This window comes from Colossoma macropomum, unplaced genomic scaffold, assembly GCF_904425465.1.
Source record: "Colossoma macropomum unplaced genomic scaffold, Colossoma_macropomum, whole genome shotgun sequence".
NCBI lineage: Eukaryota > Metazoa > Chordata > Actinopteri > Characiformes > Serrasalmidae > Colossoma > Colossoma macropomum.
The window spans coordinates 16642449-16667827 of NW_023494787.1; the positions used below are offsets into that span (position 1 = coordinate 16642449).

The 25379-nt window shown below is 40.3% G+C and overlaps 1 protein-coding gene across 1 annotated transcript in view; it reads right to left on the reverse strand.

Moving 5' to 3' along the window:
* adgrb2 (adhesion G protein-coupled receptor B2) overlaps positions 1–25379 on the reverse strand; it is a 433057-nt gene that overhangs the window by 319680 nt on the left and 87998 nt on the right. Inside the window, exon 2 of the mRNA XM_036566254.1 lies at positions 14469–15297. Coding sequence (XP_036422147.1) covers positions 14469–15282 — 814 coding nt within the window. The 5' untranslated portion in view covers positions 15283–15297. The remainder of the gene's footprint in view (positions 1–14468; positions 15298–25379) is intronic.

Below are 25379 nucleotides of genomic sequence, written 5' to 3' on the forward strand. Positions count from 1 at the left end.
TGTGTAATGTAATGCACTGAACTACTTTCTCTCAGATGAGTGGGCAGAAGTGTTCTAATTAACCAGTTATGTGAAAAACAATTCATAGTGGCACCCAGAGAGACCAACCAGATTTCAGGAGGTTGCTGGTGCCACCCTAGCCACCCCTCTGGCTTCTGCACTGGTCTTATGTTCTCTGGAAGTGTTGGTGAATCTAGCTGTCAACACCCAATTACTCAGCTGTACGTGTATGTGAGTGTGCTTGTGTGTACAGTGCATTGGGCACAATTCTCAGCGAGCTGCAGCGGCGCAGGGTGACTTTAATGATTAACGATAGTCCTCTGTTGGACCTCTCTCCCAGCCCAAACCTCTGTCATCATCCTTCTGAAAATAGACAAAGTGCTGCGCCACGTTTAATGACAACCTCCTCTGATCGATGCGCCGCTCGCACTCAGAAACAAAGCACAAGACGGGCTATTTAAACAGACAGCTTAGCCACATGGGGAGGAGGGTCTTCAGGGCTGGGGTTTGAAGCTTTGGACAGCTCTCTCTCTCTCTGTCTCTCTGCTGTGCGTGGAGACAGTGATAGGCATCCCCTCAGTAGCTGGAAGGAACGCCGCCTATAGCAGGACCTCGGGGTGGGAGGTAAGACGGTGAGAGATGTTATGTTTATTTCATTGCGCCATATATCTGTCGCTCCAGAAGTGTCATGATGGGCGCTGGCAGCTTAAAGGTCCCTTGAAGTCCGTGGATGCCTCAAACGAAGGAGAAGTTCAATGGAGACTCAATGTGTTTCCGCCAGTGAGAAGCCACAGCCTGTGGAGATCAAAATCCCTGAGATATAGATGAGCAAGGCTCAATGTGCCTATAACCACAACAATGAGGCGGCCCTGAGCCTCGCTCGCTGAGTAAACGCCGTGCGCACGGTTCCGTTTGAGTTAGCAGTCAGGCGTCGCCCTGCGGATTGATGCGCCCGTGTTGACGCTGCTCTGGCTGACTGACAGCACAACATGCATGCATCACACGTATGGGCCGCGGGAAAGCACTCGCAAATGAAGCAAATGAGGGCTCGACGCTGCGGTGCTGCTTTGACGAAGCTTGACAGTGGCAGGCGTCTGAATGGCAGACTGCTTCACACCTCTGAGTCATGCAGTGCACCATATATGTGAGCTTGCTTCATTACTGCCGAATACTATGCTATGCTGCTGTTGTGGTTTACATATAATCTGCATATTCTTATTCATTTCACTATGTTTTAGTATATCTCACTAATGTCTCATCCTGCATATTCATTATATTGTATACTGTGGGGCTCTGCATCTAGATTTGTCCTGTTTTGTACTTATTGTATTGAAATGTATTTGTTTGTACTACACTGTCTTGTTTGATTGGACTATACTGTCACTGTCCAAAAAAAAACAAAAAAAAACAAACATCAAAATGGAAAGGGTGAGGCCAAAAACATTCATAACTTCTATCCATCCATCCATCATCTAAACTGCTTATCCTTCTGGGGTGCTGGAGCCTATCCCAGCTGTCATTGGGCGGAAGGCAGGAAACACCCTGGACAGGTCGCCAGTCCATCGCAGGGCTCATAACTTCTAATGCAAGACAATTTAAAGTCATTTTAGAATATTTAAATCAGTCGATTCATCATGAAATGTTCAGATAATGTAAAGAGCAGCTGCTGTGTGCTGTGTTCAAATGATCTAGAAAATAAAGAGATACATTTTTTGGACAATGATATAAGTACGCTGGTGTAACTTGCGAGAGTGGGCAGGATTCATGTGGTGAGCAGCTTTATTGCAGGGCTTGCAATACTCTGTCATCATATCCAGCAGGAAGGGGTCTGTCCACAAGTAGATAGGTATACACAAGAAAAATCTATAACCTCCCCTCACCCCCCTAAAAAGGAAAACACAAGAGCAAGGGTTAAGGTACTGGACAGACGGCCAAACAAAGGGAAACAGCTCAGTAACGTGCAGAGAAATAGTGCAAGACTTTGCAAAGAGTGAAGCCAAACAAGGCACTATTATTTACCAGAGTTGGTGAGAACAGGAATTAGCTGTAGGTGTGATCATGAGTGGACAGAGCTAGGGTGGAGCTGATGTAAGCCAGTAGGGTTGCTCGAGATGAACTGTGTGTCACCTTGGCGGTCAGCAAGAGTAGCTGATGCAGCTGGGAAGGAGCTGAGAGGAGAGCTGTCAAGCCTCAAAGATTTACTGGCAGCACCCTATGTGAACCAGCAGCTCACACTTTTGATTGGTCAGAACAGGCAAGCTCTCGGTCTTAAACAGTAAGAGTTTGGTCAAGATAAAAAAGAGAGAGAGAGTCATGGACAACTAGATTATCTCCGGTCTTTCTCTCTCTCTCTCTCTCTCTCTTTGTCTCTTACACTCCATTACTCTCACTTCCTGTCGTCTTCTATCTACCAGGTTTTATTCAGGTAGTATCCTTAATGCTGTATTTGTCTAAACTACTATATAGATATATAATAATATATATAACACGTAGCCAAGTTCATTATGTACTCTTAATAAACACATCTGCATTACTTTAAACCTAGTTTAGGCTTAACTTACTGAACAGCAATGCTTAATTTACAAACCTAGTAATTTTGGGTGGTAGATAAAATTTGGCTAAATTTGTGCTGTAGACATTGAGAGCCCTGGGTCACCACCACCACCGTACAGTAAAGTCAGTAAGTTTCTCTATAATGCACAATGCACAATTTCATACTTTGTTTACATTTCAATGAAAGAACTATGCAGAAATCTAGAAATATTGGTGGGATTCCCCTGTTAATATGAGAACACAATGTGAATGACAATGAAATTATTTTTGATTTTACAGAACCAAACCACAAACAGATAGAAAGAGAGAGAGAGATATGGAATGATAGAACATGGTGCGCATCATCTCATAGATCCAGCGAACATAACATAAAACGTACTGCACACAAAATGACTCCACTCTCATCACATCCTCCTGAGGGTGTCCCCCCCCGAGTCTCTGTGGACCACTATCAGGAGAACTCTTCACAGCACAGCCGTCATATCGGCCCCTGGAAGCTCACAGCAGGGGTCGGTCATGCAATTAAAGCTTCCTCAAAATTCACCATTCCTGAAAGTCATCTGACTGAGAGAAGGATAGAAAAGTAAAAATGGAGGCTGAGAAATCGAGTTTGGCTCGTTCCCCGTGAGAGATAGCGAAATTGTTCTTGGGTCCTTTCTTTTCTCCAAGGACTACCTGCAGTTCCGGGGTGTCTGAGAAGCTGTTTTTTCCACATGCGCTGTTGGTTTCGAGCTGTTTTGTATGGATGGAGTGCATTTGTCAATGCCAGATTACTACAGGCTGCACAATGAGGTGGAATTATACCCCTGTCTCGCAGCACACAGTCAATGAGGCCAGCTGAGGGGGGGGAGGAACACAATACCAGACTATTAATGCAGCAGATTTCACAGCAGAGATTTCAAGAGGGCCAGCGTAATAGAACAAAACCTTCAGTGTTTGATCTGTGAATTAGCACAATAAGCTGAAAGATGAGTCTCACTCAATGTAGGTCACTGCAGACTGCTCAGCACTCTACAAGTGAGATGTTTGCTCACCCATATTTGCTCTCTCTCTCTTAATGTATGTAAAAGGGATAACTGTGCTGCTGACAATTAACACAAAACGGTGAGCTGGCCAATTTCATCATGTTACAGACCAACAAGGAAAGACGCGCATGCAGAACATAAGCTTTTACACTTTTAAAGGTTTGAAGACGTATAGCTTTTTCTAGTCAAAAGATTATTTTAAATGTAGTTACTATATGACACTGAAGTTTGGGGGGACATGGCTGAAACCCCTCCTTCTTCCAATCTTACACCCTAAAAAATCACATTCTCACCTTCTGTTCCTGTAAACGCAGCGTTCACAATCCCCACCGCCACCCCATCTCCTCCCTGTTCCCAGTCCTACATCAGTCCTACTACAGCTACTCTAGCTACCGGCAAAGCTGCCCAAAACTCCAGCCCAAGTTCTCGGCATTCTCTCCCCCCTCCCTCAGTCAGTCTTCCTTCATATTACCACCATGTTGAAGGCATGATCTGAACTCACAAACAACAGTTAGCAAAAGAAAACTGTCATCATTTTATTTTTCAACATTAATTTTTTTTTTTACATGCCCTCATCAACTTGGCCTATTTCTCTTCAAGGCAATCCCTGATATCATCTTAAGGGATGGCATTATTTTATTCGCTCAAGTGAAGTTTATGAAGCTCAAGTGAAGTTAGATGAGCCATCGGAGGGGTGAGTAACCAAGTAACCAAGAAGCTGAGCAAGAATCATTGCGATCTGATGCAATTTGCTTTTCAAACACCCCAAAAATGGCAAGCAAAGCTCTTCATAATCAACAGCAATAAAATACATAAAAATATCAAAACTATAACTAATACTGAGATTTCTGTTGGGAATTTCTCCATTTCTTATACATAACTTACGCAGCTTCATTTTTTTAGCCTGCTAGCTTTCTAGTTAGCAAGCTTAAGGCTACATAGCTAGCAACAATACAAACTGGTTTTGAACTATAGCTTATGACCAGAATTGGTGTACATTACGTATGAAGAGCATCACACAGCGTTACCGATGCAAAGCACTGCTCCTGTGAAGCATCAAAGACTATTTGACTCCCCTTTGTGGAGAACTTTTAGCCTGCCAAATGTGAGTGAGTGAGAGAGTGAATGTTTATGTGAGTGCATGAATGAGTGAGGGAGTGAGTAAAAGAGTTTGTGAATGAGTGAGTGAGGGAGTGTGTATGTGAGTAAGTGAGGGTCTAAGTATGTGAGCGATCAAGTATGTGAGTGAATGAGGTAAAGAGTACATTAGTGAGGGAGTGAGTATGTAAGTGAGTGAGTGAGGGAGTGAGTGAGTGAATGAGTATATAAGTGAGTGCATGCATGAATGAGTGAGGGAGTGAGTAATTGAGTGAATATGTGAATGTGTGAGTATGTGAGTAAGTGAGTGAGTGAGTAAGTGAGGGAGTGAGTAATTGAATGAATATGTGAATGTGTGAGTATGTGAGTAAGTCGAGGGAGTGAGTAATTGAGTGAATATGTGAATGTGTGAGTATGTGAGTAAGTGAGGGAGTGAGTAAGTGAGGGAGTGAGTAAGTGAGTGAGTGAGTGACAAGCTTTTTTGCATCTAAAAAACATTTTGCATAACAAAGTTTGCATTGTTGGATAAGTGTATATTAAATAATCCACTTCTCGCTGTCCCTTCCTCTACTCGTACTGCGAGTGGCCACTTGTGTAACCTAATGTACTTCCACGTACTGAAAAACTTGAAGCTGAGTGTTGCAAAATATGTCTTATTTATACTATCATTACCTTTGTAGATATTTTTCTGTTTGTAGGTATTTTTCAAAGTCTCAATGAAAATCAAACATTTATCAGAAGATTTCAAAAGAAAGTGTCCTCAAAGTCTAGGCAGTGTGTATGAGCTGCTTAAAAGTCTACCATGTCAAGCTAATGGCACAGCGCACAGACACAAATCATGTGCTCCAGTGGGCCTTGGTGGTCATAAAACCGAGCGACATATGACACGCCTCAAAAGGCCTTGCTGCAAATGGAAAACAGAGAGGACAGAACGAGTTAGCCAAGCTTAAGAGACACACTTAAGAGACAGCAACTGTGACCCTGATCTTAACCTGTGAGTTCTCCCAGACGGAGGAGAGAGGTGTGGAGAGGAAGCTACAGAAGGTGGACTGTCTCTGGACTCAGTTCAGAGAGCTGTCTCCCTCTTTTCTCCGCCCCCGTGCTTCTTGAAGCAGCGGATCTAGAACTGAGAGGGATGCTTCATCCATCATGGTGACACATCCCTCACTCATAACCCGCTGACAACATCAGAACGAGAGTCACTGCACTTCTGTATCTGCTAAGTAGTATTAAAAGACATGCACAACACATCGTAATTATTATCCACTGGCCTTCGCAATACTGATACTGCAGATGTGTGCAATATGCAAATGAGCTTCTAACCAATCAATAACCAAAAATGTTTATTGTGTGCAGTGAAGATCCGAACCAATCACTGATTATCTCTGAGTGGGTTTGATTGAATGAATGTTTCCACATGATCCAATTAATATTGATTATTTTGCACACCAGTCTTTAGCCACATCACATCAAGGGTTCACTGACAGAAGCCACAATGTTAAAAAATATAATTGTGACGTGGTATTTTGTCTATTACTGAAGTATTGCTTTAATTTCCCCTCTAAACATACTCTTTATGTTGCTATAGTGATAATTAGTTCCATTTGGGAATAGGTTAGCTTTTTTTTTTTGCTTTCATAATATCACAGTATTTATCATAAAAACCTAAAATTAGCGCAATGTGACTTTTCCTCCCAATATCATTCAGCCATACCATATTTTACTGTGCTATTCCAGAAACCACCCTTTCGTTTGCTTAATTTCCTGTCAAAACCAAAAGCCATTAAATATGACTTGTTCTGTTTTAAGAAGATATTTCTGAGAAGATTAGATGTAAGATAATACGTTTGCATGAGGAAGGTAGTAGTCAAAGGAAAATAAGTGAAAAAAACAGAAGTTTCCAAAACTGGAGTTCAAAAAATGATTAAAAGATAGAGAGAAAATGGAACCTGTAACAACCACATAAAACCCGACAGACCATCAAAACGGTCCCCATCAGATAAACAGCACTTTCATCTTTGAGAGAGAGGAGAAAATCAAGCTCCACTCTTGATTCAGATCTGAAAAAAATCCACAGGTGTTTCTGTCCATCCTTCCACTGTGAGAAGACAACTCAACACTATGAGTCTGAAAGGATGCGTAGCTGTCAAGAAGCCCACACTGAGAAAAAGAAATGGACAAAAAAGAGTAAAATCTGCACTAGAACACTGAAAGTGAGTCTAATTTGCAATTGGGATTACATGGATTGTGAGAATCAGCAAATGCAACCAACTTCTAAGACTGAACTTTAGAAGTGTGGAAAAGTATCCCTGCAGATTTCTTTGAAAGTTTCCTGAAAAGAAGTTGAATAGAAGCGAAGGGTGGGCACACCAAATACTGAACATGTTGGTGTTATATTTAGTTGTTGAGGTGTCTGTGTAATTTTCAGTAAAATATGTTTTTCTGACACTGGAAAATGAAAAGCATGTACTTAATGACAGTTTCGACTGAAAATGAAATCAATGAAAAGGTGCCCTCTGACTTTTGTACCTGCACACCCACAACACTTCTGTAATTGGCTCTCATAGTAACCAATACTTTGCAAACAAGACCAAAGAATCTGCATTGCTGCTTGTGTATTTCTACCCTACATTAACGTCCTTTGGCATTAGCGCAGAGAAACCAAAGGACGAACTAAACCTGAAAGGCAGTCTTGGCACAAACACAGGCACAGGACCATATTTATTATTCAGAGAGTCCCAGGATCTATTGATTGCAGAAGTACAGTCCAAATTGAGAGTGAGATAGAAGGCGTGTAAGTGTGAGGGTGCACTTAGAAGTACATCAAACCCATCTTTCTGTGCCCGTAATTGCATGGCACTGTCTCTGCCACAGGCTCTCTCAAACTGATCCGCAGTCAAGGTGTCAGCCATTTTGAAGTAATATGAGTGGGAAAATTAATTAGGGCTCTGTGGAGAAGAGAAAGCTCTGTCTGGGAGAAGGCCTACCGCAGCCATTAGAATCTTTTAAGACAAAAGGAGGACGATTGTAAGAAATGATACCAGGTGCACACTCTTTTCTGAGCCTGTCAAACGGCCTTTCGTTGTATATTTCACTGCTGCAAGTCAGTGAGTCGAACAAAACGGATCTACTTCTACAGTAAGACAACTACCTTGGACTTGAACCGGTATGCAATTTGCATTTCGAAATGTCATTTTAGCTGTAAATGCCATGAGAGCATTCATGATAGCACATCAATGCTTTTGATAATTACAAGCAAAGCGTATGCCTTAATAGAAGACAATCTCAAGGTCAGATCACTCTGAGGAGAGATGCAGTGCTATAGTAAGACATGACAGACAAGTCAAAAAGTTATGGAAATCTTTCGTTTATGTTGGGAGAAGATATCTGCATTCCAACTTTATAATCAGTGCATAAAGATAAACCTTTTTGCAGTGCTGTAAATTATACATGACAATATTTTTCAAATATACCACACACTCAAACTTTAATTTGCATTAAGGTTTAACGGAAATCTGCTTTAATGAGGTTAATGAACACATGCTTTCTGAGTACAAGCACTCTATGCTAAAAGAAGGTCTTACAAACCTGACCCAGCTTGTTTGTTGGACTTTTTGTATGTGCAATATTATGATTGACATGCCTCTCAGCCTCACACTTGCCTATAAATGCTGCTTTCTCTGTCAAGTGAAGAAAAAACTTTAACAAAGCTCCTCAGAGCAAACCTGCAGTGAGAACTGTTTCCATACAAACCAGCACTGAGAATGGTTTAAAACCGTACTGACAGCTTAAAGGGGAATTCCACCAATTTTTCAAAATTTCTGCATAATTTAATCATCGAAATGAAAAGAAAGTCATTCAGAGTTGACTGTCAGAGTGGATTGTTGTGAAATGCTCTGTTCTAGAGTAACTTGTCAAGTTACAAATGTTCACAGTGGTGGTCACAGGAGCCAGATGTCTGAAATGGCCTCTAAAAGCTGCCTTACAGAAAGTAATTACATGAAATGATTATGAATACGTTCTTTAGTGACCGAGACATTGTTAAAACCTCTTTTGCAATCAGGTTTTGGCTTTAAACATAATTTAATCCATTCATGGTGGAGCTGTACATGCAGGGTGTTCGAAAGCAAAATGGTCCCCAAAGAAATCAGATTTTTTTTTTCTGACTTGCCATTACTATACCATCATAAACAATAAAAGCTGAGAAGACACATGTAGGTTCAGCTGTCCTTTTGGATAGTAAATATAATGGCTATATTAGTGTTGTAGACATTGTGACTCCACTGTAGGGAAATCTGAGTCAGTATGTTTCTCTACAATTAACCATTATGCATCAAAATACTTTGAATGACTTCATTTACATCTAAATGATTGAACTAATTCCCCTGGAATGTGAGCACTATTGTCAGATACAAATATCCTGTCTCTTAGTTAAGCTAAACTTTATATGGCTTATTGTATTTGCCAAAAATCCTTTTAATATGATGTCTAATGATAAATACTGTTATGGAAAACAGTTAGGAACAGTTAACTAAATTGTTAGTTTTTCTTAACTTAGCTGCTGAAAGTTTAATCAATCCCATTAAACAGGACTGTGTGGCACTCAAATATTACAAATATTGTGTGTAAAGATAAATATTAAAGCATGCAGACACACACGTACATACACATGCCATTATTTGTATCATTTCATTAAAGTTTTCTTAAAGTCCTTGTGTAAAAGAGAAAGTCCTCCTCAGCATGTAATATTGCTCTGACTGGTTAATGCGCTAGCTTTAACATTAGCTTATCTGAACAGCTTTAATCACAAAAACCTCTTTCCTATAATACATGAAAAATTACTCTTTTGAAGTACAGTAGCTAAAAGATTTACCTGGTTTGATTGTTGGCTTTCCAGAATCCTTTATTTTTTAGTTATTTTGCTTTAAATGGACCAACATTCATTTTTTGTCCGTTCTCAAACATCTATGTCTACACTGAATATCTTATTAAGTCAGTTTATTGTTGAATGAAAATGGGTTTGAGCGTACTCCTCTGTACGCTTCTCAATTTTCCTTTGTATTACTGAGCTTTTTAGCCCATAGCACAAGTGTTATGAGCACTACCGGGAGGCCTGAACTCAAAGTTTGATGGCTGTATTGACAATAACCAAAGGAGAGGGGACTTTTGCAGTTGTGGGCTGGATGTTAGGGAACCAGACTTGTGACCGGAAGGTCGCCTGTTCGATCCTCTCAGCTGACAGTACTGACTGAAGTGCCCTTGAGCAAGGCACCTAACCCCCAACTGCTCCCCTGGCGCTGTGGATAGGGCTGCCCACTGCTCCAAGCAAGTGTGCTCACTGCCCCCAAGTGTGTGTGTGTTCACTAGTGTGTATGTAGTGTTTCACTGCACGGATGGGTTAAATGTGGAGGTCTAATTCCGATGTGTTCAGACACAGTTGGCTAAAAAGGTTCATTCATCAAATGGTCAGTTACATCAAAGTGAACCGTATTGAGTATTGTAAACCATATTGAGACAGAAACTTGCTATTTAGATTTATATAGGCTGTTTTGAATTGTCTCTCAAAACAATATGAAATACCCAGCAAATGAGATATATTGAAGTTTTCTGTCATGGATCACTAACTTTAATAGTAAAAATTAGTATTGCGTCACATCATTACCAAAACAAGAGATGGCATAATATCACTTTTTTATTTCCAATATCTTTACCTAAGAAAAAATACTAATCTGACACTCTATCTATCTATGTATCTATGTATCTATGTATCTATGTATCTATCTATCTATCTATCTATCTAGATATCCAGGCCAACATTTTCTGGTGATATTGGTCCAATACAATTACCGGGTATACATGATATACCCTCCAGCACTACCTAATTGTAGTATATTGATATCACTGCGTCAGCCTTCATGCTGGAACTACTGGGCTCCTTTAAGTCCAGAAGAACAGCTGTTGACCTGAATTATGAGTACATTTTAAAAGACAAATTGGTTCATTTTGAAGAACAAAGGTTGGTGCTATATTCAATAAGACTGCATATACAAGGTTAGTTGGAAGCTGACATCAAAACATCCACATTTCGCTTCAATAATTACTTCTTTGTCAGATGAAGGTTGTCATTTCACACAAATAAAAAGTAGACAGTGAGATAAAAGACTTCTGCTAATTTTCAGTTCTACTTTTAGGCAAACTCTCTAAAATCTCCTTTGAAACAAAGACACATCCAGGTGGACACAGAGGGCAGGACAGGACGCGACGTATACGTTTACAGAAGTATCAAGAACGGCTTCAAAGAGTGATTAATATAATCACTGACTCACAAGCTCGGAATAAAGCCATATGGAGATCTTTCTGCTTTTGCCTGCAAGCTGATGGTTCAGTACAAACATCAACATCACCCACTCACCAATTAGCCTCTACTGGCGTCGACTCTGGGATGAAATCAAAGTTGTGGCATGGAGTGCTGCAGCTAGCTTTGAACAACAGAATGTAAACAGCAGCACGGGGACGCGAGCTTCCTTCGTGAAATAAAGGTGACGTTTTATTTATTTCTTTTCTTCCATTGAGACGTCGAAACACGAGTCTGCGGTTTGTGGATTTTATCCTCTTCTGTCAACATGTTCTCAAAAGGAACGCACACCTGGGACTTGTGAGCGGCGCTCGGTGGTTCAGTGGCTTGTCACTGCACAGGCTTTTCAGTGCGTCCTGATCAAGAGACGACTGTTGGAACAAGCAGCAGGCTACAAATGTTCGAGCCTTGAAAACTGTGAACTAATTATTTATATTAAGCCTCTGAAGCAATTGCCCGTGATTAAATCCGGTCCTAAAGTGTAGGATGATGGCAACAGAATGCTTCAGGGTTAGAGTCAAACCGTTCTCTAGTTTACAGTTCACTGCGAAGGAAAAAACACTTAAGCTGAAACCAAGAAAGTTAAAGCTTCCAAAGCTTTTTCAACGCCAAAATCTACTCCACATGCTTCCTTAGCCAAACTGCCTTTGCTCCTCCAACATTAAAAGACTAAGAGACCTTGGTTTGAGTGCTCTGTGTTCAGCTGCCATGTTCATGGCAAAGATTTCTATTTAAATGATTTGAAATTATCAAGCAGGCTGGCTGGCTTTACCGGCTATTCCGGTGTGGCCTAATTAGGTGAAAAATACTCCAATACATTGCCCAAAAATACTCTCCGAAATAACTCCACACCACTCTCTGAACACTAAACCCATCAAACTTTGATGCTGGAGCACATTAGGAAATATCAGCTGTGGGTTTTTGGCTGTTTCACATGCAGCCTTTGCAAGAAGAGAAGATGGCCACAGCTCAGTGACATCAGCCCTGGCACCACCCGCCTGTCCAGTACACACAATCAGTGGGAAAAACACTCCAGTGGGCCGAGCCAAGCTGTGAGAAAACCAAAACTCACACACAGCATGTGTCTATGTGTGCATGCACGTGTGTGAATTTGAAAATAAGCCTTATCAACATTGTCGATCGCCTGCATCGGCCGATAACCCGGCTGTCAGCATGGACACAGGGGCAGATTAGACACAGCGGAATGGTGCCGGGCGTGTGTTGACCCGATTAAGGGCAGGATCTGAATATTTGATTTAAATATCTGATTCTCGTTAGGAAACATCAGTCGACATGGCCCAAAGTCTCTGTGGTGTTCTTTTCACATGTCAGACTTGGCCGCCACTGCTAGCCCCCCTACTGCTTAAGGCCCAAATGCCTCAGGCTGAGCACAACGTTATCCATATTAGAGGTCTGAACGGGCAGGAAATTGAAGCCTGAACTCAACCCACGACCCTGAAGCCCAACCCGATAAGGCCCGAATGATACTACTAAATTTTAGACCCTGACCTGAACCCACCCAGACACGCGGAACTGAATCACCAGCTTCTTTTTTTTCCAAATGTTCTGTTCCACCTTAAATGGAACAGCCAGTACATTCTGGTGGTGCCATTTAAGGTGGAACACACCATTCAAACATTATGCTTTGAGGTACTAACAGAGATGGATTATCACAGACACGGTTTTACAGTGCTTTGCTTTGTTGCTATGAGCTTAAGTTGCTGGAAACTGGTATTTTACTGCCATACATTTATTGTAAGTAAATTTTATGGAATTGCTAATTATTCCTGGCATAAAACAGCACCAACCCCCTTATACTTTTTTTAAAATCCCTCTACTGGCTACTACAGCCACTTGCAGGAGTACTAGCAAGCAAGCTGGAAATCCCAACACATCGTTTACGGAGTGATCATGAATTATTACTACTTAACTTCATAGCTTACTTCTTAACTTCAGAACTATTCTGAATACACAAATGCAACTGTAAACTAAAGACACACGTGCTTGCAAGAGATGCAAAATTGACAAATCCGCTACACAAATCACTGATTAGAAAACAAACTAGCCTGAAACCTGATATTTTATATGGCCCTGTTGAGTAGCAGACCCAACATATGACATAAAAAAGACAAAATCTGCATTCACATGTTATTAGTATTGGCTCAAATAATCAGAAACCCTTCTTCTCTCTGTGCTCACATATGCAAAAAAGAAATCAAACTGTGGCAGTAAGAGCAGATCCAGAAAGTGCAGCCAGGCCCGAATCACTCAAACCAGGGGGGGTTATGTCTAAAAAATACATCAAAACGCTCAATCTCTGATTAACACTTTACAAACATGGCGTGTTTTTTTGTTCCAAGCACTTTTAAGTTTCTGTTTGCCTTTGTTATTAGAGAGAGTGATTTATAAGCCCCCAAAAAAGTTTGCATCAAGCTGTGAATAAAACTGTTCATGATATAAAGACAGAAGGGCACCTAAACAAACAGCTTCAGTTGCCCTGCCACACCAAAGCTTAGAAAGCTCTCCAAAGAAATGCAGTACAAAGGACTGGGCGATAAATCGTATCACAGTTAGGGATGCACAATGATAATAGAATCTTACCTGAATTGGCAGACAATTAATCTAAAAAAATGATCTAAAAAGGTTTAGATTTGACAGATATTTCAAAACAACATTTGTTGATTTTATTGTACTCTGGAAGAGCAGAACATTTTGGTGAAGCTAGGCTATGGTGTTAAGATCTGTGATTTATTCATCTTACTATATTTGTAGCCCCACAGAAATAATTGTTATAATCCTCTGTAATTCCAATCCAGGTGGTCCCAATTTCTACACTTTATAAAAGTTTATGGCAGATATGTACATGGAAAATATATTAAGATATAAGATATTGGCATCAGCCTACACTTCCCATATCAATGCATCCCTGATGACTATATTTTTCCATTTGGATCGAAGTCAACAATTATCAGTAATTATTACATGTATATTATATGCAGCCATACACTTCATCCAAAATCTGCTAATAACGCTACTCTGTATTATTTAAGAAAACTGAACCAGTTCCACACTATAGAGCTGTGTGACCTTTTCTGCTCTTGTTCTGAGATATTTTCTTCAAATTCACAGCCATCTGAATAGCAAGCTAGCTAACTCTCCTAAGTGTGAGATGACTCATCACCACTTAGAGTACCAAAGTAGAAACTGTTCAAAACCCAGTCCTTTGGTGCTAATACTTGACTGAGAGGAAAAAGCATAATCAGCCTTTGCAGCTAATACCAGACAGAGAAACAGACCCATACGGAACAGAAGCAAAACCATTTTATTGCCAATAAATAATGATAATTATCAGAACTGTTGTATTGCCCAGGCCTTGTAGTAGCCACTATAAACTAGATTTGAGTCCCAGCAGATTGAATTAGAAGAACTTGGCCTACCTTGCCGCACATCCCGGGGTGCTATGGCGATGGCATTCTTGGAATGCAGCTGGGTGACGCAGCAGTCGTCTGGCGGGGGCAGCAGCACACTGGAACTGGGATCCAAAGAGCGGTTGTGGGGAGTGGCGGGCAGCAGTGGGACCGGTGGGCCAGCATTGGGACACACGCAGCCCGTCTGGGTGATGCTACAGCCCACGCTGTCCTGGCCCGAGCCCCAGCCGGAGCGCAGGCACTCCTCAAACCAGCGACACAGCACTCCACAGGTGAATTGGCTGGAGTTCTCATTGTTGATCAGCAACACTTCCACTAGCCTAAAGTCCAGAGTCTCGGTGGACAGAGGCACCTTCGCTTCTGCTGACCTCTCGTCACCTTCTTCGGATTCTCGGCCCGGGTGAGCACTGAGGCACAGTTGCACAAAGTTCTTGTCGAACTGCAGGAAGGTGTGAGGACCAGGGACGAGGCACAGCTCCACAGCCTCCGGGTCAAGTGGCTGCTGAGGTGGGCCACACGTTTGGTTGGGCAGGTAGTGGTCCAGAGGCAGGACAAGCGGAGAGAAGGCCAGACACACCCCGGCGTGGCGATTAAAGCGGAAGTAGAGGGAGTACTTGGTGGGGTCGGGGTTCTCCACCGTCCAGGAGCAGCCGGAGGCCAGGGCCAGGGGGCTGGGGAAGAGGTCCCTGAGCGAGAAGGAGCCGTACAGGACCCCCGCCACCAGAGAGGAGCAGGGGGCGCCCTGGCCCAGCGGCTCCGCAGCCCAGGCCAGTGCGAGAAGGGACGACAGCACAGACAGGCAGAGCTGACCAGCAGTGTTCATCCTATGTCATTTGTCCTACAGGAAGACAAGAAGAACAGAGGGAGAACCTGTTATATACATGAAAGAACTCTTCACAAAATGGTTCTATACAGAGCTAAAAAGGGTTCCACTGTTGCTGGAATTCATAGAACCTTCTTTGGTACAATATAGAACCGTTTTGCAAGAGGTGTAGAAATAATATTCAAAGAGTGCAATGAGAAAATATTGTATACTATCATGAGTACAAAACCAAAACAGGAGATTTCACACTGATTCGCTGCATGCAGTTTACTACAGAAGATGATATCTTGGCAAGTGAAAATATGGTGAATCATTATGTCTAATATTTCTCATTATGAGGATGTTGTAAAACAATATAAGATTTATTTCTAGATATCTTTAGTTGCTTTAAGTAATGTAAAATAAAGAAATTGTTTTATTCTGTATTTATCTAAGACTACACACTATTCATTTGAAAACCAAGTTAAGTAAACTGATACTAAAAGGAGTTCAGATATCCACATATTCCATCCCTAATCCCACACCAACTTTTATCTGAAGGATCAAGGATGAAGTGACCACGTTAGAAGCATCCCCCAAATGAAAAACCACCACCAGCGGCTATCACATGGATATCTAGATGCTGATAACAGCTGTCATATGTCATGTTATTCAATCATGTTCATGAGTGATAACTGAATCATGAATGTCCATTCATCTTTGTCTCGAGGGATAGTTAACCTTGTCCGTTTGTGATGGGCACAGAGCACACTTTTAAAAATAAAAAAGCTTTTATAATGGTTCTTGGCTTGGATGTATGGTTCTGGGTGGAAAACATTAATTGGTATGGAAACCTGACGTTATTTGGAGATTCTTTAAACTTTAACATACAGATGGGCCGATATAGGAATTATGAGCCAATTTTGATGACCCAATATTTTTCATGTGCATATCTGCCAGTGCCTTAACTGACACAAAAACATCTATTAAATGTAGAAATCAGGATTGCATCTACTTGGATTAGCATTACAGAGAAATACAATTTTTGTATACAGTTGCAAATTCATTTAAAATGAATAACATGCAGATATTTGAGTGCAGCAGCCCAGCGTCACCTAAACATGCTGCTCTTCCAAGGTATAATGAATACATATCATTAAATAACGGATTGACATATCAGTCAAATTTCACCTCTTAATCTCCAGGGTATATTTTGGTTTTTCCATCTGAATTTACATGACCAAATAGTAAGGCAAATTATTCAGTTACTGCATCAAATAAATGAAAATTCTGATTTATTTATTTTATTTAAAAGTCCCCCCTCAAACTAACAGTAAATGTGTTTTATGATCATACACATATTGCTATATGCTTACAATTTACTGCTGAAAGCCAAAAATCTTAGACGCTCTTTGTATTATTTTATATATTATTATTTTTGTATATATATATATATATATATATATATATATATATATATATTATATATATTTTATATATTATATATTATATATTATTCAGAGTTCAGCTTCTTCTATTATGAGGGTTTTAAATTGCATTACCCATCTATTTGACTGGAAAGAAGACAGTTACAGCTCTCATATGACACCCACTTTTTGAATGTAGCGTATGAAATATGAAAGTTATGCAGAATATGACGAAGTGCGCTTTGGAACCACTGGTGGTCTCAAGGAGTTGAAAAGGTTAAACAGCTGTCCGATGTTGATGATGCTGATACCAATGTAATTTTGGATATCACTGTGCATCTCTACTTTAAATGTTTTCTTCTTTTTTTTTAATTATCCAGTCAAAGGGTCTTCAAGAAGTGAAAAGCACTTATTCGAAGGCAGTGGTCACCAACCCTCCTCCTGGAGATCTACCTTCTTGCAGGTTTCACCTTCAATCAAAACACACTTCATTCAGCTAATCAACTTCTGACAGAAAATAATGAGTTGGTTCAAGTGGGATCGATTAATGATGGAGCTAAAGTCCATAGGAAGGTAGCTCTCCAGGGGAAGAGTTAGTGACCACTGTTCTAAAGCATAGCTCCAAAGAACCCTTTTGCAACCTGTATTTTTAAATAGCGTAGGAAGAGAATTTTACAAAATGAGAACTCAGAGACCACCTTTTGGCTTACAAGCGTAACAAACATGACGGATTAAGCGTTTTTTCCTGAACTAATATTGACGCTGGTGGCGTTGCCATGGCTTAATGCAATATGGCTCATTTTTATGAAGGGAAAAGAAGACACAAAGTCTCTGAGGCAGAAAACTAAAACAGGATGGAAAGTTTGGAAACTTTGTTGCTTGAGTATCTGATTCATTAAGAGATTTACATTGCTAATCCTCCTTAATCTGTCCTGTGGAGAGACAGGGGGAAGCGCTTTGTTTAATATTAATTTCATGAGTAAACAGCCTCATGGCCAGACGGAGGGGGTTGCAAAAGCAGGGATGAGAGAAAATGCTGGAGAAGAGCAAGGATAAGCAGAGGAAGATGGAGAGGAAGAGCGTGTAGGAGGGAGATGTGTGTCACAAATCCGGCCACTTTAGCGCTTTGACAGTGTTAATGAAGCAGAGAGTTTTTCTGTAAATCAGCCTCCTCCCTCCCTCTCTCTCTCTCTCTCTCCGTTCCCGACTGCCAGACGGCTTCCCCCCTCTATTCATTTTCCCCCAGCTGCATGCCCGGTCCTAATTCAGCTCCTACGCCTCTGCTTTCACTCTTCATTCAGCCCTGACGCACACTCGCGCCAGCCTCTCTCCCTTAATTACATATGGCCACTAAGCTGCATTAGCAGGCCCCGAGCCACTGTGTCAGCTCCAGCGCCACATCCTTCCATTTCTCTCCATCTCTCTGTCACTTGGTGCCATTTTTCACCCTCCCTAGCTTTCCATATGTCCCTCCCTGGATCGATAGATGGATGTGCGTGACTTTGATTTTTTTTTTTTCCTCTTCTCTCCCCCACTCTCCTCTGGCTTGTTTGTCATTCTGCCTCACCCTCCCTCTCTTTTTCTCCCTCTCAATCACTCTCATGCTGTGACTGCCGCCGCCGTCTCCTCCCTTCTTCGCTCTCTCCATTTCCTGCTCTCTCTCTCTCTTTCTCTCTCTCTCTCTCTCTCTCTCTCTCTCTCTCTCTCTATTCTGAACATTCTTTCTGCAGCCTGGCGAATCAGCCCTGTAGCTGTGGATCTTTATGTGTGAAGGTCGAAGACCTATGCGCTTTGGCAGCTGCCATGCACATGCATGAGTGCGCACACATGCGCATGCTCTCGTTCAAGGCTTGCTAGATCTAAGCAAACAGGGAAAGCGTGCACTAACCCCATTTCAGTTTCATTTCAGTTTGCTACCGGCACACACACAAATACATGTTTCAGATGTTTAAAAAAATAATAAAAAGCTTTTAACACTGGCTGAACGGAAGCTCGAGGCATATTTCCCAAGAATTAACATTTGAATGAGTCATCATCAAAAGCAAAAAGAGAGAAAAAACACAAAAGAAACATGTACTGTATTACGATGAGCTGATTATATATAAAGATGCACAGATCCAACTTTTTCTCCCCTGATACTAATTCCAATAGATGTTGGCCAAGCCAATATTTTTTTCTTCTTCAGTTTAAAATCTGTCTAATAAAGGATGTGTGGGAGTACTGGAGTACTTGATTAACCCTTTGTGGTACCAGTGTTTGAATACTGAAATCACTATTCATTCTCAAAAATATGCAGGCTAACAGTTCAATGAAATGTGATGGTTTTGGCCATATTTGTAAGTATATTAGGTTATATCTAAACTCTGAACACAAGCGCTTTAACCAAAGTCCTTATAGGAAAGTCTGTCCACTCAGCGGCCATCTTGGCAGCGCCTCTGGGCAGTTATTTCTGCTCATACAACACCATTTCTTTGAAAGAGGAGAGCCCTATAAATTCTAACCTGTTTTAAGAACATATTTGAAATCGCCGGTGAAACTGGACAAAAATCCCAAAAATAGTTTGTAGTGTTTGGCTCAAATAACACACAAAACACAAGACCGCCGGCTTTTTATTGAAGGCTGGGTGTTAGCCAGGTCCAGAAACAGTGAAAATGTATTTCTCTGTCATATAACATGCTGGAACACTGTCCAATGAGGAGAGAATACCTCGTGTAGAAGGCAAGTCCTCATCAGCATCCAGTGTGACACCTGTTAGCTCTGTTAGCTCATTAGCTTATCTGAAGAGGCAGCCTCCATTTCTCATCCAACACAAAAACCTACCAATATTCCCTTGGCTATTTTTGAATAATAACACATATTGCTCTGTGTGCTGCTATATTTTTGTGCAAAACCAGTGCTGTCTACCTTAAAAGGTATGCCTACAACCCTACATTATCTTTACAAAAATCTGTTTTTTACTCTTCTTTTCCCTTCATGGAACCAGATATCCATTCATGAACCATCCATGAACAAGTTGAATCTCAAAATTAGGAGAATTTACATCCCTATCTCATATAAAATGCTGTTACAACTGAGGAGTTCATTCCAAAACATGACATATCTCATATAAAATGCTGTTACAACTGAGGAGTTCATTCCAAAACATGACATATCTATTTTAAGAAACTTTGCTAATTTAGGATTATTAAAAGGAGACAAGTCACATTCAGCCATATTCTAACTTATTTTAGGGCTACAAAGTCCACCTGATCACTGCGAACATCTTAATTATCACTTTGTCCGACAGATATAGTTTATTAGTTTCAGTAAATAGACAAAAATGATAAAGTGTGAAAGTTATTTGCTGATGAAGCTGGTGAATCACTACAAAACCAGAAAAGCTCTTCTGCACTTTATTCTGACAAGCCATGCTATGCTTTATTAGAATAAGCTTGTATTTTGATGTGTTGCAGTGCTTTGTGGAGAAACACGTTGTGTTTCATGTTTACAAAGAAACACTCATTTTATCTCCTCAAACAAGTCTGTATGGAATGTGACAATTCATAATTATTATCTGACTGTAGAAGATTCAGTCCCACACTGCAAAAAAATTGTATCTTGTCAGGTGAAATTATCTTAAGTCTAGTAGATCTATCTAATATTTATTATTTTGAGATGGTTCTGCACTTATTATACGATTATCTAGCTTATTTTTAGACACTTTTGCCTGTTTTAAGTCATTTTATCAAGAAAAATTATCTCACTATACCAGCAGATAATCATGCTGGTTTCAAGTACATTTCTTAAAACAAGCAAACAATAGAGTGTCTGCCAATAGAGTGAGATAAATTTGCTTAATAAAATCACTTAAAACAAGCATAAAATATTTGAAGAAAAGTTAAATCTTAAAATGAGCTTAAAACAATCTCAACAGGAGAAATATTAGATTTATTGATGAGATTTAAGATAGTTTTACTTGACAAGATATCATTTTTGCAGTGCATTAGTTAAAATACAAATTGAGAATTTAACTTTAGAGCATCTGTGTCTAAGAAACAGTATCATTGGGGGATCAGTTAAGTCTGGCCAATGCCTGATCCATTTAATGAGGTCAGTATCAGTGCCGAAACTGGTCTGATGCACTGGAACACTGCATCACTGCATATAAAAGTCTCTAAAGCCCTCATACAGTAGACGGGCTGGAATTAGTTGCTGTCAGTGATGGCAGTTAATTTATGTTGACAATACAGAGTGGAGAGAGTTTTTAGAAGAGGCAAATAAACACACGAGTGCTTGGAGTGGATGCTTTTTTGCCACATGCCAGTTTCCAGCTCTAGATTATTGAGAGACTCGATTGAGGGTCATTTGGTAAATGCAAGAGTAACTTGAAAAAGAGTGTTAAAAAATACTTTCTGAAGCTTAAAAGGTGCGGCAACGAAAGGTGTGTTTTTTTTTGTTCGTTTGTTTTTTTAATCTTTGTTATTTTTATTGTACAGCATCCTTGGGTGTCTTGAAAGGCGCTTATCAAATAAAATTTTATTATTATTATTAAAAAGAGCCACACAAAGTGACCGCATGAAAAGGTGCCTCACTCTTCAATCAGCTAGGAGATGATTGAGGCACATGCCAAAGGCAGGTTTGAATAGAAGGTGTGTGTCTATGAGCTGCCGAGTGAATGCTAACTCCTGTTATTCTCATGGCCCAAAGGTACTGCAGGTTCCCTCTGAGCTCATTGTGAGGTGTTGCATGATATGCATGTTTTTTTTACAATAAACTCTCCTCTGAATTCTCAGGAAAGTGCTCAAACTATAGGATAAATAGGACACATTGGTTCCACACTTGGAAATGTCTAGATCTCACTTCACTGAAAAGTTAGCAAAATATAAAGTACTTTGCAAAAATCAGTGACATCCCTTCATGTATTTAATTTTCAGTAAAAAGCCATTAAGTAAAATGTATTCATTTATCTGCATCAGTAAAAAAGCATAAAACATACATTTAACAGAAAATTAAGAATAAAGTCTCAATGACTTAATATAATATTTAATTTTTGATGACTACACTTTGCCTTAAGAACGCTTCATTCATTTTGGAAAATTTGCTTTCAGCTTCCCAAATTAATCTGCAGGGAATATTTTTCCACTCCTCCAAAGTTCAGTCTTAGAAGTTGGTTGCACTTTCTTTTTTGTCTGCTTTCTTTTTTCAGTAACAGATTCTCGACAGCTACATCCGTGGTGCTGAGATATCTTCTGACAGCGCAAGGATGGACAGAAACTGTGGATTTTTTCCGATCTGAAGCAAAAGTGAAGATTGATTTTCTCCTCTCTCTCAAAGATGAAGGCTTCAAGTACTATTTATCTGATGGAGACAGTTTTTGTGGTCTACCAGGTGTTGGACGGTTGTTAGGAGCCCCGTTTGCTCTGTATCTTTTAATCATTTTTTGAATTCTCGCAGTTTTGGAAAATCCTTTTTTTCATTTAAAATAACAATTCCAAATCCAAAATATCCATCCACATCCACAAAGCATGTGCCGAATAAATCCCAGAACAAAGAAATCCCGCACGTCTTTAGAAACACATAAAAAGCCTTTATTGAAACATGGCAATATGTATAAAAATGTGCAGATGACATTTATTTTGCACATGCTTTGTGGATGCGGATGGATTTTTTGGTTTTGCTGCTCCCAGCATGGAATTGTTATTTTGAGTTTGCTGCACCCATGGCCCAGGAGCACCTGCCTTTGCTTCATTTTTGTGATCTCTGCAGCGCTTCGTCATTTTTGTTGTTCCTGTTTTTCATTTATTTTCTTTAAAAATGGATTTTCCTGGAAAACTAATAACTTGTACATAATGGCTGTTTTGGCTGTAAATGAAATAAATGAAGGGCACTTTCTGACTTTTACACACAACTCTATGTAACTGAGGTTATTCCACAAAGTGTATTTTGCATATGATTATTAGGAGGTTCATCTTTGCATTTCTCCATGGGTACAACAATTCACACAGACAGCTTCCTATTCAGAGTGGCAGACAACAAAAAAGCTAACATCAACTAACAAAAGCTAACATCTGAATCATTACAGCACAACAGTAAAACATTCAGGCAACTGAGTATACAAGTTCAGCTCATAAACAACAAAGAAACTGTCCATCACACAGAGAAACAGGCCTGTCTGTAATGCCATAGAGGTGTTCCTATGCACAGGCTCTGAGGAGAACAAATGCACTGCAATAAAAAATAGAGCTATAATCAAAGACAGGGCTGCACTGGAGATGGAGGGATGGCTTTTGATTGTTCGACTTTTGAGGAACAGCGATTGTCCCTGATCTCTGGTACTGCTGGCTCGTTTAATTGGCTGTGGAGTTGGAGGTGAGAGTACAAATGACTGTTAGTCGATGAGGAATTCTTCAGATCCACCGTGGCAGACAGGCAGCTACAAGGCTGTTTGTATATTATTCATAATGTTACATCATTAAGACGTTACTGACCCATTAACAGTCATGTGCCAAAGAGGTGTCAAAACACCTTTCAGTTACAAGCTCGGACACAATCTCACAATCTCAAACCTCCTGGTTGTTTCGAAAACAGTTTATAATAACATTACAACTGGTTGTATCTCCCAAAGACATGGACGCTCATTCCAGCCAAATCAAAGAGAAAAAGTCAGTGTTATTTCTGGTAGGAGTATGCCACAATTTTGACTTAGTATATCAAAATAATGACTTATTTCTTGAAATATTGACTTGTTTCTCAGACTAATGACTTAGATTCATGAGACTTTTAGAGTTATTAAGATGAAATTCTGACACTCTATGGTAAAAAACTTCGGAAAAATCAGTCATTTTGAGATGCTAAGTCATTAGGTTGACATAGTAAGCCAATATTTTGAGATACTAAATCATGAGTTCGACACAGTATATCATTATTTTTGAGACACTGAGTCATTTTATCGACATAGCAAGTCATTAGTTGAGAGACTGAGTCATCTTTTCAAGGTACTAAATCAATATTTCAGCATAGTAAAAAATTATTTCGAGAAAATAACTCATTATTTCAATATAGCAAGTCAAAATTTTGACAACATAATTCATTATTTCAGTGTTGAAAGTCAATACTTCAAGAAACCAAGTCACAATATTGACATATTACTGCTTGAAGGCCATTTTTGTCCCTCTACTTAGCAGGAATGGGCTGTCATACATAGGTGATTCAGAGACAGTATGATAAAGGCACATTTAATGCTTCTACTTTCTCTCTTAAAAACACTTAAGTGGGTTCCTAGGCCAGTTTACATACACAATACGGCAGAAGCAGTAATGTCTACGTGTAAATATATTGTAACTACACCTATACAATTTGTATCCTTGACAGTGACTTCTGACTTGAGCAGACACATGTTTAAGGCAGCGCTAGTCTTTGGACGTAATAGAAAGCCAGTGGTTAACAGAGGCCAAAAAGAGGAAGCTCTTCAGTGGGATCAAAGGGGCAGCAGTGGGCTCTTGAACCAGCTTACGCAACACTGTAATGACCCTTCAAACACATGAAAAGAGCACACTGGATACACATGGACAACTAAGTCATGTTAAGGGCACGAGTGATGCCTTTGAGAGACATATGAAGAGGTCCATGCGAAGCTCCAAATGAGGTTAGCAAAGTACTCAACCAAGTTCGACCGAACGTACTCGATACGAATGAGCTGTGGGGAGAGAACGAGGAAAATGAACAGATGCCGCAGTTATTTTTCATCTCCCATAAAGCTACTAGGCTTACTTGACTGAAATCTGAACTATCTTTGTCACCTAGTTAACAGGCAGGTCTTGAGCTTTTGTCAGTCAGAATAACTGCATACCTGCATACCGTGAACAAAGATACTTCACGATCAGCTGAATGGTTAAAAGAACATTGACGCTTGAAAATATGTGGTAGGCTGGCTTGTCCTGGAGGAACAATGTGTTAGCCAGGCTAGTGGATGGGAATTGGCGACCACCAATCTTTGAGACCCTTGAGATCAAATCATGTGAAGAAGAAATTGACAACTAAATTCGGTACTTACGCTTGGATATAGTCTGAACAGCCTTCCAAATAAGAATTTGTCTTTACTGTATACTTAAGCTAAAGTTCTTAAACCAGACATTGTGTCCAGAAATCATGACTCACAGTGTCGACCCCCCACAGCAATTAAAGCCGGACTGCAGCAAATCAATTCACTTAGGAGATATGGATGTGTGTAGAGCTTCACATACAGCAAAAGGCACTTTTGTTGGCTCATTCACCATTCACTAAACTGTCTGCTAAATAGACAGCAGAGGTGCCCATCCCTGGTCCCAGATGTTCAGATGCCCCTAAAGGCCTTCATTACCCGAATCAGGTATGTTCGATTAGGGTTGGCGCTAAACACTGCAGGGTAGTAGCTCTCCAGGGCCAGGACTGAGCACGCTTGCTCTAAGTATGTAATACTACTAATCATTTTACTACTGATATGCTTTGACTAGTCCAGAAGTCAGCAACCCAAATGTTATGAAGAGCCATTTTGATCTTTCAACAAAAATCATACCACCTTGGGAGCCACAACATTTTATGTCCATTTTACCATCTTGGCTGTAAATATGTCTCAGTATGTGCTAACATACTAGTACAGGCTAAAAAATATAATATAAATGAAAATCCAGACTAACTTTGCTCTGCTTTAAGCTTTAGCTCAGCTATAGCTGC